The sequence below is a fragment of the Hyla sarda genome, chromosome 8, assembly GCF_029499605.1.
Source record: "Hyla sarda isolate aHylSar1 chromosome 8, aHylSar1.hap1, whole genome shotgun sequence".
In the NCBI taxonomy this organism is placed as follows: Eukaryota; Metazoa; Chordata; class Amphibia; order Anura; family Hylidae; genus Hyla; species Hyla sarda.
The window spans coordinates 137234158-137253468 of NC_079196.1; the positions used below are offsets into that span (position 1 = coordinate 137234158).

General features: G+C 45.2%; 1 protein-coding gene across 5 annotated transcripts in view; it reads left to right on the forward strand.

Moving 5' to 3' along the window:
* Positions 1-19311, forward strand: part of PGAP1 (post-GPI attachment to proteins inositol deacylase 1) — a 1221194-nt gene that overhangs the window by 313140 nt on the left and 888743 nt on the right. For all 5 annotated transcript variants that reach the window (XM_056536018.1, XM_056536017.1, XM_056536020.1 and 2 more), the window contains exon 8: positions 9797-9902. In XM_056536018.1, the coding sequence (XP_056391993.1) occupies positions 9797-9902 (106 nt within the window). The remainder of the gene's footprint in view (positions 1-9796; positions 9903-19311) is intronic.

The window sequence follows — 19311 nt, forward strand, 5'->3', positions numbered from 1 at the left end:
TAAAAGCTGTATCTCAAAAATGTCTGGTTCTGCTGAGCCACTGGTTCTGCCTGCTCCACTGCTCCCCCAAACCCCCCCGCTATTCTACTCCAGTTGTCTACCAGACCCAGTGGGTTAGGCCTCCCCTCCAGCCTGGGTTCTCTCCCTTTCCCCAGTCTACATCCGACTTGGCTCAGGTCTCCCGTTATGTACTGACTGCATTGGAGGGTCCCACTCTCCTCCTATACTGATGTTCTCGCAGCGTCATGGGGGTGTTTTTCATCTGACTCATCCTCCGAGTCTTCTGGCAGGCACGGGAGCTCCCCTCACAGGCAGCACTCCGTTACTCAGCCCTGTAGCAAGCGTCACTCCCCAAGAGGACGCTCCCATGTTCGCGGCTCTGGCTCTCCAGACCTGCGTACCTTGTCAGTCTCCCCCTCTTCCAGGGCCACCTCACACGTTCCCATTCACCTGGAGAACTTGTGGATGCAGTTTCCGATTCGGCCTCTGATTCAGAGGACCACACGGATATGTCGGACATGGTGCACTCATTGGTCTCGGCCACAAGAGACACCTTCCATCTAGAGGACCCATGTACTTCGGACGTGGCTCCAGAAGTTTCCTTTCATCGTGCCCAACCTCCAGGCCTGCCTCACTTCATTCTCATTCTCCCGGAGAACTTGTTGATGAGGTTTCTGATTTGGCCTCCGACTTAAAGGAACGCACGGATGCCTGATGTGGTTTACTCATTGGTTTCGGCCATAAGAGACACCTTCCAGCTAAGGACCCAGGAACTTCGGACGTGGTCCAGAAGTTTCCTCTCATCGTGCCCAAACTCTTCCAGGGCTGCCTCACCTCATTCCCATTCACCTGGAGAACTTGGTTATGAGGTTTCTGATTCGGCCTCCGACTTAAAGGAACGCACGGATGCCTGATGTGGTTTACTCATTTGTTTCGGCCATAAGATACACCTTCCATCTAAAGGACCCAGGAACTTCGGACGTGGCTCCAGAAGTCTCCTTTTCTTCGTGCCCGACCGGCACCCAAGACCTTCAGTTCTCGCGCTGAATTTTACGCCCTGCTGGGATGCACCTGGAGGCACCCTGACAAGAAGTTTAAGGAAACTTAGAAGGTTCAAGCGCGGTATCCCTTCGCCAAGGACCTCATTGCTCGGTGGACCTCCTCTCCAACGGTGGATCTGCCGGTCTCCCGCCTCTCTAAGGCACCTACCGGGCCTTTTGACTGATGTGGCTGCCTTCAAGATCCAGCCGACATGAAGGTGGAGACATTGGCAAACTTTTCCTTAAGACAGCAGGATCTTCCTGCTTTTGCTTCGGCCTGGGGGTCAAGGGCCCTTTCAGTATGGTCTCGTAACTCCGCCAGGGTAGTCTTCAAGATCCCTCTGGAGGATTTATTTAATCTAGCTCCCGATGCTCCACAGCTGGAGATTTTCTTTTCTATGCGCAGCCACTGTGCAGCCTTTGCCACAAGCTACCTGGTAGCCACTGTCCCTCCATGTGGCTTAAAGCCTGGAATGTGGATGCCGCCTTCAGGAAGGGAGGCGTCGGGCGGAAAATAGTTGTTTATTACCTCTGGATACGGCTCACAGAACCGCTTTCCGTCGTAAGTCCTCCTTCGGGTTTTGCGGACCTTTGGTGCCACCACAGGGTCCAGCCGGGCTCCTTCACGGGAAGAGGGCTTCCTCCTTCCGGACCGGTCTCTCCTGGAGGTCGGCTATCCGTTCAGGCAGTTTTGCGGCCCCATCAGGCACCCGTAGGCCTCCCTCGATCTGATGGGTCGCCCCCACCTGCCGACCTTTCTCGAGTGGTTGGTCGCCTCTTACTCTTCAGGGATGCCTGGACTACGCACATTCCTTGTCCCAGTTCCTTCAGGGGAACATTTTCGAGGTTTATTCCAACCTCTTTGTGGTCCCCAAGAAAGTCGTTTCTGTTCGCCTAATCTTGGTTCTCGAGTATCTCAGCCAGCATCTTCTGCTTCCCATCCCGAATGGAGTCTCTCCGTTCGGTGCTGGCATCCCCGGTTCATGGGGCATTTTCATTCCTCGGTGGACATGAAGGATACCTGCCTCCACATCTCATTGTTCCGGTCATCAGCGGTACCTCCACTTTGCAGTTCTGGACGGTAATTTTCTATTGTGGCTCTCCATTTCGGTCTGGCCACTTCTCCGCGGACCTTTAACAAAGTCCCGGCGCCTGTGATAGCTCCTTTTACAGACAACAGTTGTTTCCGTGATTCCTTACTTGGACGACCTTCTGATCCGAGTTCCAGCCAGGGCCCAGATCCTGGAGAGTCTTAGTTTCAACCTCCAGACCTTGTCTCTCTTTGGTTTGATGGTCATTCGGGACAAGTCCAACCATTTTCCTGGGGCTCCAGTTCGACGCGGCCTCTGCCCGCTTTCAACTCTGCCGACCAACCGGCTGACTCTCTTATCAAGAGTCCGATGACTTCGGCACCCTGCTCCAGTTTCCATTCGCTTTTGCATGGATGTCCTGGGTCGGTTAGCTGCGGCCGTGAAGGCAGTGCCATTTGCCCAGTTTCATCACCGACCTCTTCAATTGGTGATTCTTTTCCGGTGGGACAGGTCTCTATTTTCATACGACAGTCTTGTCGGGGCCTTCTATGGTGGCTTCTTTTTCCCCTGCTTTTTCGGGGGCGCTGCTTCCTGCCCCTCCCTGCCAGTCTGTCGGGCTCGGGAGGTGTTTTCAAGGACCGGCCCGAGAAGCCCTTTTCCCCTTCAACATGTTGGGGCCTAGGGCAATCCTTTCTTTGCTTGCTTCTTGGGAAATTCCCTTCTGGGCGGAACTCAGGTTTCCGGCCATCTCAGCGCTTTTCATTCCGGGTGTTTCTGGGATGTGGTCTTTCTCAGCCGGTCCTCAGCCGTCCAAGGCGAGTGGTCCCTGCATCCGGAGGTGTTTGCAGTGATCTGCAACCTCTGGGGTGCTCCAGGCATGGACCTCTGCACATCCTGCCACAACCAAGCGTTCCTCTTTCTTGGTCGGGCTTTGCCCTACCTTATCTTTTTATTGGTTGGTCTTTGCCCTACCTTATCTGTTTCCTCCCCTTCCTCTCTTTTCGGGGTCCTGAGGAAACTCACAGCAGAGGGCGTTCCCGCCATTCTCGTGGCCCAGACTGGCCCCGGCGGGCGTGGTACGTTGTCGTGGTCAGGCTCCTGTACTACTTACCTCTGCACCTTCCCTATCGTCCAGACCTCCTATATCAGGTCTCTTGTGCCACCCCTATTTACAGTCTCTGCTTTTGACGGCGTGGCGGTTGAGACAGCGGTTCTGAGGACCCGTGGTTTCTCTTCCCAAGTGGTTCACACCATGCTGAGGGCCCACAAGCCTTCCTCTGCAAAGATTTACCACCGTACCTGGCGGTCTTATTTCTATTGTTGTGAAACTCAGCCTTCTTCTCCGGTCGTGGTTGGCTTTCGGCCGTTTCCATTCTTTTTCAACCTTCTTTGTCGTTCAATTATCATGTCCTTGGCGTTCAATTATCATGTCCGAACCTAGTTCAGGGAGTGGCACAAGCTGCCCCTCCTTATCAGTCCCCTTTTTTCCCTTGGGATTTACTCTTGGTCTTAGGTGCTCTGCAGGATGCCCCTTTTGACCCTCTCAGGGACATTTCACTTCGCCTCCTTCCCCGGAAGGTAGCGTTCCTTATTGCTCTTACCTCTGTTAGGAGAGTGTCAGAGCTGGTAGCTCTCTCCTGCCATTCTCCCTTCCTGGTGGTATACCAGGACAAGTTGTTTTCTGTCCAGGTCCGTCCTTCTTACCTGAGATGGTTTTTGACTTTTTCATTTCAATGAGAACATCGTCCTACTGTCCTCTTGTCCGTCCCCTTCTCATTCCTGGAAGCGTTTGTTCCACATCCTGGTTGTGGTGAGGGCTGTTCAGACTTACCTCTCAGTCACGCTTTCCTTTCTTCAGTGTGACCCCCTTTTATGTTTTTCCGGAAGGTCGTTGTATAGGACAACCTGCTTCTACGACCACCATTTTTCGGTGGATCCAGTCAGCTCTTTTTGGGAGCTTACCGCTGCAAGGGGAAGTTCCCACCCTTCAGGGGTTTGGCTCATTCCACCCATTTTTCGGGGCATCCTGGGCCCTCCGCAACGTGGCTTCGGCCTTGCAGTTCTGTAAGGCGTCCGTGTGGTCGTCTTTGTACACTTTCTCAAGGTGCTACCAGATTCATGCCTATGCGTCATTTTATGCTACTCTGGGCTGTAAAATGTTGCAGACGGCGGTGGTCCAACCGTCCACCTGTCTGATTCCTTACCCACCCAATGGACGGCTTTGGTACGTCCCATGGTCTGTGTCCCCCAATGGAGCCGATAGAGAAAAGGAGATTTTTTTGATGCTTACCGTAAAATCTCTTTCTCGAAGGATCCATTGGGGGACACTGCTCCCCCCCTTTTTTATTTCTGGTGCTCCTATTTCAGTCATCTGTCCAAAGGTGTGTTCAGTTGCCTTTTCTTCTGATTGCTCGGACAGTTTGTGGTTTTCTCTTGACCTGTGGGTCTTCTCCTATTGCTCTGGGACTAAAACTGATTACCTCAGGTGCCTGTGGGCAGGTATGGGAGGAGCCGACTTCTCTTGTTGCCATAGTGTCGAGCCTCCTAGTGACAGCAGCATACACCCATGGTCTGTGTCTCCCAATAGATCCTTCGAGAAAGAGATTTTACGGTAAGCATAAAAAAATCTCCTTTTTCCTCTGTAGTGTACAGCTGTTAATAAGTACTGGAAGGATTAAGATTTTTTAATAGAAGTAATATACAAATCTGTAACTTTTTGGCATCAGTTGATTTGAAAAAAAAAGTTTTCCACCGGAGTACCCCTTTAAAGTTATATAACTTTGCAATGTTAAGTGAAATCTTTCTGAGCACATACCCGGTTTTTCTCAGCTTTTCCTTCTGGCAGGAAGTCCAGTAGATCTGATCACAAGTAACGACTAGACTCTATGGGGGCCATTTATCATTGTTTCCTTTTGTAAGCAAGTTCTGAAGGTGTATTTTTGCTTTAGTTTTGCTTATGTGCAAAATATTTTAGTATACTATCACAGGGGGTTGATAAATATGGAGCTCATAAGTCAAAAAGTCGCAGGTTAGACTTTTGTGAGACTTTTGTGTGACTTTTGTGTGACTTTTGTGTGACTTTTTAAATTTGCTCACATTATAGGAGTTTTGTACTCCAGGTCAGACCTGGAGCAGACTTGCGACTTTTTGGAAGGGGTTTGCAACCTTTTTTTTTTTTTTTTTTTTTTACCTATGTGCGACTTTCACACATCATAAATACCTGACCAATGCAATGTGAAAACTGAAATTTGCTTAGGTAAGGCTGTTTGTAACTTTTTGCTTACTCACAAAAGTTGCACAAAAAAGTGCTTAGGCACATGTAAGACTTTTTGTGAGACTTTTGTAAGCAAAAAAAGGTTCTAAATAAGTTGATAAATGCCCCCCTATGTGTATACCACATGTCACACTTACTTCTCCTCAACTCAGAGAACCTAGCTTCAATGTCAGTTTGTGATTGTCCCTGATGGCTGAGGCGCACACACCTCCCTACACACACACTACTCACTCTCTGAAGTCAGCTCTTTGCAAAAGCTCACGCAGGAAACACGTGCAGAGGCAGATAGTTTGTGTAGTCTTTTGCAGATTTTTAGCATGATTTTTAATGGCTGAATATGGGGGCTATAGAGTTCTTATTTTGAAACAAATCAGCTGTGAAGCCGTGTGGAGCACATACGCACACACACACACACACACACACACACACACATATATATATATAGGTGTGTGTATACACACACATACCTATTTATGTGTTGGCTGGATATCTACTTTAACCCCTTAACGACGAGCGCCGTAAATGTACATTTACGTCCTAAGCATAAGAGCGAGCATCGGAGCTATGCCCGGATCATGCGCGGCAGGTCCCGGCTGCTGATCGCAGCCAGGGACCCGCCCGTAATGGCGGACACCCTTGATCCCGCGGATGTCCGCCATTAACCCCTCAGATGCCGTGATCAATACAGATCACGGCATCTGCAGCATCGCGGTCACTAAAATGGATGATCGGATCGCCCGCAGTGCTGTCGCGGCAATCCGATCATCCAGCACGGCAGACTGAGGTCCCCTCACCTTGCTCCGCTGCCTTCCCGGTGTCTTCTGCTCTGATCTGCCTTCCCGCAGACCAGAGCAGAAGATGACCGATAACCCTGATCAGTGCTATGTCCTATACATAGCACTGAACAGGATTAGCAATCGAGTTATTGCTATAAATAGTCCCCTATGGGGACTATTAAAATATAAAAATAAAAGTAAAAAAAATAAAGTAAAAAATATGTCAACCCCCTCCCCCAATAAAAACGTAAATTGTCCCATTTTCCCTATTTCACCCCCAAAAAGTGTTACCAAAGATGTATATAAAAATATTTTTTTATCGCCGCGTGCGTAAATATCTGAAATATTAAAATAAAATATTAATGATACCGTATGGTGAACATTTTTTATTCCCAAAAATATTTTAAACAAATGGATGAAAAGTTCTATATAAGCAAATATGGTATCAATAAAAAGTACAGATCACGGTGCAAAAAATGAGCCCTCATACCGCCGCTTATACGGAAAAATGAAAAAGTTATAGGTCTTCAAAAAAGGGGTATTTTAAACCATACTAATTTGGTTAAAAAGTTTGCAATTTTTTTTTTTAAGCGCAACAGTAATAGAAAAGTATGTTATCATAGGTATCATTTTAATCGTATTGACCCAAAGAATAAAGAACACATTTCATTTTTACCGTAAATTGTACGGCGTGAAAACAAAACCTTCCAAAATTAGCAAAATTCCGGTTTTCTTATTAATTTCACCACCCAAATAGTATTTTTTTTGGTTGCGGCATACATTTAGTGGTAAAATGAGCAATGGCATTACAACAGACAACTGGTCGCGCAGAAATAAAAGCCCTCATACTAGTCTGTGGATGAAAATTTAAAAGAGTTATGATTTTTTGAAGGCGAGGAGGAAAAAACAAAAAAGGAAAAATTAAATTGCGTCCTTAAGGCCCAAATGGGCTGCGTCCTTAAGGGGTTAAATTTACACACAGCACAGAGGGACAGCCATGGAGATGAGCTTTTCTTCAAACATCTCAAATTTATCTGTAGGCTTGTTCAAGAAAAAACATCTGTATGAGCACCCTTTATTCCATCAATTTATTTTTTTGATGATCTATTCATCATCTGAAACTGTGATAGAACCAAACTTGACACCTTCTTGGCAGATTAAAATAAGAATGGTTGAGGATTACAATTGACACAATCTTTTTAAATCACAGGTAGCTCGATTTGAAAATGTATTTTAAACAAGTAGATTGCAATGACTATCTACATTTTAACAACGCACAATAAAAAAAATGGTTGCTAAATATTCCTTATAGTCAGGTTAAACTGATACGTGAAAACTATACCACACACACTGATTTTGTACAGCAAAGCAGTGTTCTAAAAAGGTTTGAAGCAAAGAAAGATTGTAAAAACCTGATTTAGTCTTACTTCTCTAGAGCCTATGATTAATTTCAACAGCAGTGTTCAGAAACTCCCATATCTACTATTATATATTTGTATTACCACTTTTTCTAGGGAAAATAAAATGATCAGGCATATTCTGATATTTTATTAGATGACCCATATCTCCATTCTTTCCTCCCAGCTAGACCAGCTTTGACATTTCGTCATGCCCTTACTTTTAAAAGAAATATATGCTCTCTCTCAGCAGGATAAAAAACAACTTTAGCTTCCTGGGCATACAAGGGAGCTTTTAAATGCAACCATGCAAGATGCAAATGCTGAGAAAATATCTCACAAGCTCGTAAAACTTTTTCTTCCAAATTAAATAAAGAAGAATTCGAAATTCAGGACATCTCTTTTTATTAAACTGCTTATCCATGTATGGACTGCAGCCGCACGGATTGCATTCTGTAATTATGGGTACATGTTTCTATTCCTCTACTTTCTTTGATCACTAGTAAAGTGTTTTTTTTATTTATTTCAAATGGACTCGATTCAATGGATTGAAAACCTCACATTTAAGGAAAGTCTAACTTAGAGATTTATCACATGGACAGTTTATATTAATTGATTGGCACCAAATTTACTCCCAATATTTTTGTTTATTAGAAAAAATGCATTATTATTTCTCCTTGATATTGCCAGTTCCTCGAGAATAGTATACATTTTTTTTATTTATTCTTGTATTCTCTTTTTTTTGTCACTGACAAATTGCTATTTGTATTGCTTTATTGGTGATTAACACCTTAAGGACACAGAGTCTACATGTATGCCCTTGCGCCCTCTCCTCGTCTATGAAGCATGTTCTGGAACTGAGAGCAGCTGAGAGCATCCTGATATCACGCACTCAGCAGCAAGGACCCATGTGCAATACTATAAATCACCGATCACCATAATCCTGGCAGCTCAGTGGAGCGGTCGGCACTTCAGTCCCGCTGGAAGCAATGAAAGCTTGTAGCAATGTTGTGGTGAAAACCCTGATTAATGTTGTGCATTGTTCACTGTATGCAATCAAAAGTTTGCATAGTATTGTGTAAAAGAAAAATTTTATAAAAATCCAGAATTGTGTATTTTTGGTCACCTCATGTACCATAAAAAGCGATCAAAAAGTCCCATGAAAACACAAATTGTATCGATAAAGACTACAGATCACTGCACAAAAAGAGCCTTCATACAGGAAAAGTAAGAGTTATAATTGTCAGAACAGAATAATTATAAGCATATTAAAATTGAAAGCGTTCAGCCTATTTAAATTCGAAGAGCAAAAAAACAAAAGTGCAAAAATGAAAAATCCCTGCGTCCTTAAGTGGTAAAAAGATTCCTTAGGAAACATCCTAATAAACACAAACAATGTCATTCACAAATTTTTATTACACAGTGTGTCTAGACATGCCACTATACATCGCTCAGTGGCCCATATTTATCAATCTGTCTGAAACCCAGACTTTCTGGTTTTGATGATAACAACACTTTCATATCTTAACAAGCTCTGGTAAAATGAAAGCTGATCTGTGATTGATTGCTAAGGGCAAAACTAGATAGTTTTGATTTCATGCAGATGGAAACATCTAGACCATTAATGTATGAGTGAGGATTAGTCATAAGGATGATCTATAATTTCATAATAATGTAATGCAACTAACTACTAAAATAAGTTCAGGAAAGCTGAAATATCCTCTGTAGTTGTTCTGCCTGTGACTGGGTCTGATCAGGGCTGTATTCATCTGTATAGACTGCAGGGTGACGATACTCTGCAGAGTGCCTAGTGTCTGACCCCCATGCGGTCACTGTATGATGAGTATTGTTGGCTGTTGGTCTGTGAATAGTGGTAGAATACACTGGTCCCAGAGTTAAAAAAAATAAATAAAAAAAAAGTGTACACCTGGCTTGACCATGTTTATTAGCTTGTACTTTTTTCCTTGGATTTAGTATGGTTTACGTAAGTGAGGTACTGCTGAAGGGCTTGATCAATAAAGTTAATTTTACCACAATGTAATACTATATGTGGCCTGATTTGGGTTTGTGTACCAGGGCTGCTTTTCAGTTTTCTGGCCCTGTTCTCAGTGACAATGTGGTGCATATGTAGTGGTTTATAACTGAATAGTGTGATTTATTTATTTTTATCGTTTTATTTTATTTATTTATTTTATTTTTTTGCAATTAGGCTGCTTTCCAATTCTTCAGTTCTAAATTTTATATTAAGACGTACGGTTCAATTTCCTTTACTTACTAGATAACAGAAGATTCAAGTAGAAGAATGGATGTCTTAAAACATCACTTTATCAGACACCCAGCAAAACTATATGAGTCATCCTATAAAACAACCATGAATGTTCCAGGTATGTTAAAATTTTGCTTAGTCTGTGGTATCCTATTAATTATTGTTAAGCCTATTAATACAGCTACATTGGATGTTGACGTTTCATTTAATTCTTTAACTAGCACTGATACTTTCTTCATCAGACAGACTGCCTGATGTTCCATCCCAAAAGCCTCATTCAAATCTGTGGGACTTAAAGAATGGAACATTAGGCAGTCCGTCTGATGTCTTGAGTATCAGCATTAGTCTCTGACAACTGGATAGTACTTTTAGTTTTACCAATATCCTCCTGTCGGCCAAAAATATAGTAATGCTTTAACACTGAAAAAAAGCCCTAAAGTCTTGCCCACTAGGTGTATTGCTTACCTGCAAACTGCTATCCACTGCCTATTAGGGAAGTTCTGTAGCAAGAGAGAGACTAACATGAAATACACTAGGTGTGGGCAGGGCCTAGCTTCTGTTGTTGAAATTCAAAGCTTTATTGATTAAGCAAATGAAGCCGAAAGGCTTCGGATACAGAATAAAGAAAACCGGGGAGGTTAAACAGGGGTAACAAAAGGAACAACACCATCAGCAATAATTTCAATATGAAATCATATTGCAGGCACAGTCAGGAGGACAAGGATCCATAAAAGAACAAATATCGAGAAAAAATTACTAGTGCAATCAGCGATGGTGAGCAAACAGGCCACTATGGCGACCAAACAAGTAGAACCGTAAACAAATGTTGAAAAAAAAGAGGCATACAAAGGGTAGGGGCAAAAGTGGAGAACTCATAAGAGAAGGAAAAGAAGGGACGGGGGGGGGGGGGGGGGGGAGGAAAGGTGAGAGAAGGGAGGGCTGCAGGAGGGTATCAGCAAGTATAAGTCTGCATTAGGGGGCAGATACAGTGGGAGCAGTAGCACCATAGGTGAGGTATTGGGGGGTATTCCACAAAAGACAGCCACGGGTGCCAGCCCACTAAAAACTTGTCAGAAGAGGCACCCAGCTCCGCCATGCATGCTTCCATGCTCTGTATATGTGAAACCTCAGATAGCCAGTCAGTCACAGGGGGAAGGGAGGTCAATTTCCAGTGCCTGGGGATAACCAGTCTAGCAGCAGCCAACAGGATACAGACCAGGACATTACAAAGTAGTCACTTTGTAAAGGGACCCGGTATCATGGATAAGAGTAGTACAGAGGGAGAGTAGGGAAGGAGCACACGGATGACAGTCTGTATGAGAGTGCGGACCGACGACCAAAAGTTGGAGAGCAGGGGGCAAGAAAGCCAAATGTGAACAAGAGAGCCACTAGGTTGACCACATCTCCAGCTCACATCAGGAACAGTGGGGTAAAGAATATGCAGCCGGGACATGATACCAACAAGATGATAACTTAAAATTGGTCTACTGTATAACCGACCGACACGAAGGACTTATGACAGCAAAAAAGAGGTTTCCCAGTCTGTAGTGCTAGGTGTGTGGTCAAGCTCCGCAATCCAACCCCGCTGATGGGGAAGGAGGTAGTAGGAATCTCTGCTATCAAACTATCTGACAACTAGCTCAGCGAGGACGACTGGAGGAACCGGGAGAAGGGGAGGACAGCAGTAGCAGGGAAGGAGAGAAATCCGATAGGCGAGAGACCCAGCGGAACGTCTGCATTGCCCACCACCGTTATAGGACCAAGAGGTTTAAACAAGCCTGACCTGGGGAAGTGGCGTATGCACAATTGGACAACTGAGCGGGCAACATAGGGAAGAGAGGCCAAGAACAATTTAGTCCAGTAGGAAGGGCTGACCCAGAGGAGAAAGGTAAGAGGAAGCAGAGAAAGGGTAGTTTCTAAACAAACCCAGAGTTTAGAAAGGGTATAGTGAAACCAGTCAAGTATATGGGAAGCGGAAGCAGCTAAGTAGTAATAAGGGTCAGGGTAGGCAAGACCGCCGTCCAATTTGGGTCGGGACAGGACACGGATGGCGACACTATTAGACCAGATGAATCTGGAGAAAAGGGAAGAGAGAGGCCGAAAGAAAGCTTTCGGAATAACCACTGGTAGAGTCTGGAAAATAGAGAGCAGACGAGGGAGGAGGTTCATTTTGAGAATATGGATACGCCCAATCCAAGAAAAGTCCTTACGATCCCATTTAAGCAAGTCTGATTGACCCCTTAAGGACTTAGCCCTTTTTCACCTTAAGGACTCGGCCATTTTTTGCAATTCTGACCACTGTCACTTTAAACATTAATAACTCTGGAATGCTTTTAGTTATCATTCTGATTCCGAGATAGTTTTTTTGTGACATATTCTACTTTAACTTAGTGGTAAAATTTTATGGTAACTTGCATCCTTTCTTGGTGAAAAATCCCAAAATTTGATGAAAAAAATTAAAATTTAGCATTTTTCGAACTTTGAAGCTCTCTGCTTGTAAGGAAAATGGATATTCAAAAAAATTTTTTGGGGGTTAACATATACAATATGTCTACTTTATGTTTGCATCATAAAATTACAGTTTTTACTTTTAAAAGACACCAGAGGGCTTCAAAGTTCAGCAGCAATTTTCCAATTTTTCACAAAATTTTCAAACTCACTATTTTTCAGGGACCAGTTCAGGTTTGAAGGGGATTTGAAGGGTCTTCATATTAGAAATACCCCATAAATTACCCCATTATAAAAACTACACCCCCCAAAGTATTCAAAATGACATTCAGTCAGTGTTTTAACCGTTTAGGTGTTTCACAGGAATAGCAGCAAAGTGAAGGAGAAAATTCAAAATCTTCATTTTTTACACTCGCATGTTCTTGTAGACCCAATTTTTGCAAATGGTAAAAGGAGAAAATTTTTACTTATATTTGTAGCCCAATTTCTGTCCTCTCGAGTAAGCACATACCTCATATGTCTATGTAAAGTGTTCGGTGGGCGCAGTAGAGGGCTCAGAAGGGAAGGAGCCCCTAGGGTGTCAAAACAGCAAAAAAAATGGCATACCATTTTGGAAACTAGACCCCTCGGGGAATGTAACATGGGATAAAGTGAGCCTTAATACCCCACAGGTGTTTAATGACTTTTGCAAATGTAAAAAAATAAATAAAAATTTTACCTAAAATACTTGTTTTCCCAAAAATTTGCCTAATTTCTCCCGATTCAGAAAATACCCCATATGGGGGGTGAAAAGTGCTATGCTGGTGCACTACAGGTCTCAGAAGAGGAGTAGTCACATTTGGCTTTTTTGGAAGCAATTTTGCTCTGGGGGCATGCCGCATTTAGAAAGCCCCTATGGTGCCAGGACAGCAAAAAAAAAAAAAACACATGGCATACTATTTTGGAAACTAGACCCCTCAGGGAACGTAACAAGGAGTTAAGTGAACCTTTATACCCCACAGGTATTTCACGACACTTGCATATGTAAAAAAAAAAAAATTATTTTACCTAAATTTTTTTTACATTTTTAAAAAAGGTAAAAGCAGAAAATACCCCCAAAAATTTGTAACACAATTTCTCCCGAGTACGGCGATACCCCATATGTGGCCCTAAACTGTTGCCTTGAAATACGACAGGGCTCCAAAGTGAGAGCGCCATGCCCATTTTAGGCCTAAATTAGGGACTTGCATAGGGGTGTACATAGGGGTATACTACGCCAGTGATTCCCAAACAGGGTGCCTCCAGCTGTTGTTAAACTTCCAGCATGCCTGGACAGTCAGTGGCTGTCTGGTGATACTGGGAGTAGTTGTTTTGCAACAGCTGGAGGCTCCGTTTTGGAAACAGTGGCGTACCAGACGTTTTTCATTTTTATTGGGGAGGGGGGCTGTGTAGGGGTATGTGTAGATGTAGTGTTTTTTACTTTTTATTTTGTGTTAGTGTAGTGTTTTTAGGGTACAGTCGCACGGGCGGGGGTTTACAGTAGTTTCTTGCTGTCAGTTTGAGCTGCGGCAGAAAATTTGCAGCAGCTCAAACTTGCAGTCGGATACTTACTGTAAACCTCCGCCCATGTGAGTGTACCCTGTAAGTTTACATTGGGAAGGAGGGGGGGAGAAATCCAGCTGTTGCAAGACTACAACTCCCAGCATGCGCTGACAGACTGTACATGCTAAGAGTTTTAGTTTTGCAACAGCTGTAGGCATACTGGTTATGTATCACTGAGTTTGTGACCTAACTCAGTGTTTCACAACAAGTGTGCCTCCAGCTGTTGCAAAACTACAACTCCCAGCATGTATGGTGCATGCTGGGAGTTGTAGTTTGCAACAGCTGGAGGCACACCGGTCGTGAAACACGGAGTTAGGTAAAAAAAACTGAGTTTCACAACCAGTGTGCCTTCAGCTGTTGCAAAACTACAACTCTCAGCAGTCACCGACAGCCAACGGGCATGCTGGGAGTTGTAGTTATGCAACCAGCAGATGCACCACTACAACTCCCAGCATGCACTTTAGCTGTTTGTGCAAGCTGGGAGTTGTAGTTATACAACAGCTGAAGGTACACTTTTGCATAGAAAAAATGTGCCTCCAGCTGTTGCAAAACTATAAGTCCCAGCATGCCCATAAGGTAATGCTGTGAGTTGTGGTGGTCTGCCTCCTGCTGTTGCATAACTACAGCTTCCAGCATGTCCTTTGTGCATGCTGGGAGCTGTTGCTAAGCAACAGCAGGAGGCTGTCAATCACTTTCAACTGCTGCTCCACGCCGCCGCACACAGGTCAGTCCTTCGTCGTCGCCACCGCCGCTCCTGGGGCCCCGATCCCAACAGGGACGCCGGGGATCGGGGTCCCCAGCTGCCGGGGGTCAACTTCCCGCTCACATCCTCCGGAAGAGGGGCGGAGCGGGAGTGACACCCGCAGGCCGACGAATCAGGGTGATCGAGAGGTGGCACCAGTGCCACCTCACCCCTGCTGGCTATGGCTATTCGGGAACGTCAGAGACGGCCCCGATCAGCCAGTAATTCCGGGTCTCTGGAGACCCGATTGATCCGGAATTGCCGCAGATCGCTGTCATAATGACCCCCCTGGGCGATATGCCGCAATGCCTGCTGAACGATTTCAGCAGGCATCCGGCTCCGGTCCCCAACTGGCTAGCGGTGGATACCGAAATTCCCACGGGCGTATGGATATGCCCTGCGTCCTTAAGGACTCGGAATGCAGGGTGTATCCATACGCCCTGCGTCCTGAAGAGGTTAAATGCGAGAGGAGAGAAGAGGAGAAAAGTTCAAGTCAACTGTCCAGGAAAGATCCCTGGGAATAAGAACACCCAGATAGCGGAAAGAAGTCGGGTGCCAAGCAAAGGAGTACGATCCACAGAGACGCTGGGTCTGCGTAGGGTCAAGAGACACATTCATGGCCACACTCTTAGAATAATTGATTTTGTAATTACTCAATTAATCAAAGTCCTGAAGGACAGACAATAGCGCCGAGTGTGAGGTCTCGGGCGAGGATATGTAGAGGAGCAAATCGTCGGCAAAGGCATTAAGGTGTATGTCTCCTATCTGCACGCCCTGAATATCAGGATGGAGGCGTATGGCCTGAAGTAAATGCTCCATTACCAAGACATATAGGAGGAGGGGAGAGAGGGCAGCCCTTTCAAGAATTTGCGGACCATTAAAGAGGAAGAGAGAGAGCCATTAATCCTAATCCTGTCAGTGGGGGCAGAATATAAGGCAACAATACGACTAGGGGCCAGAGGACTAAGTCCCATGTGAATCAGAAAACCCCAGTCCACCTGATCAAAAGCTTTTTCCGCATCCAATGACACCATGCACAGGATGCCCTTGGTCTGCGCATAATGGATGACTGAGAAGGTCTTTAACCCCTTCACGACGAGCGACGTACATGTACGGCGCCGCGAAGTGTCACTTGGTGTCACATGTACGTCGCGGGGTTCCGGGAGCGCCGCGTCACCGGTAGAGGTGATCGGACCAGGATGACTGCTGTTATCTAACAGCAGGCATCCCGGCACATCGCCAAGGGGGGTCCTGAGACCCCCCCATGACCACGATGCGCGCAAATCGCAAGTCAATTCAGACCTGCGATCTGCGCGATTCCGGGTCATACGGGTCACTGGTGACCCAGTGACCCAGAAAATAAGAGGGATCGTAGGTGTCCGAGACACCCTAGATCCCCCTAAAGGGATAGGAGTTTGGTGGCAGGGTTGCCACCCCTCCTATCCCTGCTATTGGTCGGCCGAGCGACCGACCGATAGCAGACCGGGGGAGGGGGGGTTAAAGTTCGGTTCCCCCGCTTTGCCCACCTATCGGTGTCCAGGCAAAACGGGGGAACCGTCCAGGGAGGGTCGGCGCCGAAGGTCCCTACCTGGATCCCGGATCGCGATCCTCCATGCGGGGATCCCCCACGTGCGGCGGCGGCTTCCGGGTCCTGCTAGGTGAGTTGTTGCCTAGCAACATCCAGAGGGCCACAGTTTACAGTGGTCTCTAAACCGTGGCCCTCCAGATGTTGCAAAACTACAACTCCCAGCATGCCCAGACAGCTGTTTGCTGTGTGGGCATGCTGGGACTTGTAGTTTTGCAATATTTAGAGGGGTTCAGGTTGTAGATCACTAAGTGGTCTCAAACTGTAGCCCTCCAGATGTTGCAAAACTACAACTCTCAGCATGCCCAGACAGCAGTTTGCTGGCTGGGCATGCTGAGAGTTGTAGTTTTGCAACATCTGGAGGGCCACAGTTTTGAGACCACTGGACAGTGATTTACAACTTGAACCTCTCTAAATCTTGCAAAACTACAACTCCCAGCATTCAGGAACAGCATAAGGCTGTCTTGGCATTCTGGGAGTTGTACTTGCGTGCCTCCAGCCATTGCATAACTACATCTCCCAGCATGCCCTTCCGCAATCAGTACATGCTGGGAGTTGCAGTTTTGCAACAGTTGGAGGCACACTGGTTGGAAAATACTGAGTTAGGTCATAGAACCTAACTCAAGGTTTTCCAGCCAGTGTGCCTCCAGCTGTTGCAAAACTACAACTCCCAGCATGCATGGTCTGTCAGTGCATGCTGGGAGTTGTAGTTTTGACCCCCCTCCCGTGTGAATGTACAGGCTACATTCACACTGGCGGCAGATTACAGTGAGTTCCCCGCTGCAAATTTGAGATGCGGCAAATTTTCCGCCGCAGCTCAAACTCCTAGCGGGAGACTCAGTGTAATCTGCCGCCAGTGTGAATGTAACCTAAAAACACTACACTACACTAACATAAAATAAAGAGTAAAACACTACATATACACACGTACACTGCCCCCCCACCCCCCTTCTCCAATAAAAATGAAAAACGTATTGTACGGCAGTGTTTCTAAGATGGAGCCTCAAGCTGTTGCAAAACAAAAACTCCCAGCATTTCTGGACAGCAATTGACTGTCCAAGCATGCTGGGTGTTTAGCAACAGCTGGAGGCGCCCTGTTTGGGAATCACTGGCGTAGAATACCCCTATGTCCACCCCTATGCAAGTCCCTAATTCATGCCTCAAATGCACATGGCGCTCTCACTTTGGAGCCCTGTCGTATTTCAAGGCAACAGAATAGGGTCACATATGGGGTATCGCCGAACTCGGGAGAAATTGCCTAACAAATTTTTGGGGGCTTTTTCTCCTTTTACCCCTTATGAAAAGGAACAGTTGGGGTCTACACCAGCATGTTAGTGTAAAAAAATAAAAAATTTTACACTAACATGCTGGTGTTGCCCTATACTTTTCATTTTCACAAGAGGTAAAAGGGAAAAACGCCCCCCAAAATTAGTAACACAATTTCTCCCGAGTACGGAGATACCCCATATGTGGGCGCAAAGTGCTCTGGGGGCGCACAACAAGGCCCAGAAGGGAGAGTGCGCCATGTACATTTGAGGTGATTTGCACAGTGGTGGCTGATTGTTACAGCGGTTCTGACAAACGCAAAAAAAAAAAAACACACCCACATGTGACCCCATTTCGGAAACTACACCCCTCACGGAATGTAATGAGGGGTGCAGTGAGAATTTAAACCCCACAGGTGTCTGACGGATCTTTGGAACAGTGGTCCGTGAAAATGAAAAATTTTGCACAGCCCACTGTTCCAAAAATCTGTCAGACACCAGTGGGGGGTAAATGCTCACTGTACCCCTCATTACATTCTGTGAGGGGTCTAGTTTCCAAAATGGTATGCCATGTGGGGGTTATTTTGCTGTTCTGGCACCATAGGGGCTTCCTAAATGCGACATGCCCCCCGAGCAAAATTTGCTCTCAAAAAGCCAAATATGACGCCTTCCCTTCTGAGCATTGTAGTTTGCCCGTAGTGCACTTCAGGTCCACTTATGGGATACCTCCATACTCAGAAGAGATGGGGTTACAAATTTTGGGGGGTCTTTTCTGCTATTAACCCTTGCAAAAATGTGAAATTTGGGGGCGAAACCCACATTTTAGTGAAATTTTTTTTTTTTTTTTTACATATGCAAAAGTCGTGAAACACCTGTGGGGTATTAAGGCTCACTTAATTCCTTGTTACGTTCCTCAAGGGGTCTAGTTTCCAAAATGGTATGCCATGTGTTTTTTTTTTTTGCTGTTCTGGCACCATAGGGGCTTCCTAAAGGTGACATGCCCCCCAAAAACCATTAAAGAAAAACGTACTCTCTAAAATCCCCTTGTCGCTCCTTCGCTTCTGAGCCCTCTACTGCGCCCGCCGAACACTTTATATAGACATATGAGGTATGTGCTTACTCGAGAGAAATTGGGCTACAAATATAAGTATACATTTTCTCCTTTTACCCCTTGTAAAAATTCAAAAATTGGGTCTACAAGAACATGCGAGTGTAAAAAATGAAGATTTTGAATTTTCTCCTTCACTTTGCTGCTTTTCCTGTGAAACACCTAAAGGGTTAAAACATTTACTGAATGTCATTTTGAATACTTCTGGGGGGTGCAGTTTTTATAATGGGGTCATTTATGGGGTATTTCTAATATGAAGACCCTTCAAATCCACTTCAAACCTGAACTGGTCCCTGAAAAATTGCGAGTTTGAAAATTTTGTGAAAAATTGGAAAATTGCTGCTGAACTTTGAAGCCCTCTGGTGTCTTCCAAAAGTAAAAACTCGTCACTTTTATGATGCAAACATAAAGTAGACATATTGTATATGTGAATCCAAAAAAAAAAATATTTGGAATATCCATTTTCCTTACAAGCAGAGAGCTTCAAAGTTAGAAAAATGAAATTTTTTCATCAAATTTTGGAATTTTTCACCAAGAAAGGATGCAAGTTACCACAAAATTTTACCACTAAGTTAAAGTAGAATATGTCACGAAAAAACAATCTCAGAATCAGAATGATAACTAAAAGCATTCCAGAGTTATTAATGTTTAAAGTGACAGTGGTCAGATTTGCAAAAAAGGGCTTCGTCCTAGAGGTGAAAATGGGCTCCGTCCTTAAGGGGTTAAGGTGTTATCGTGGGCCTCACGAGCCGGGACAAATCCCACCTGATCAGGGTGGACCAAGGAGTCCAAGAGGGG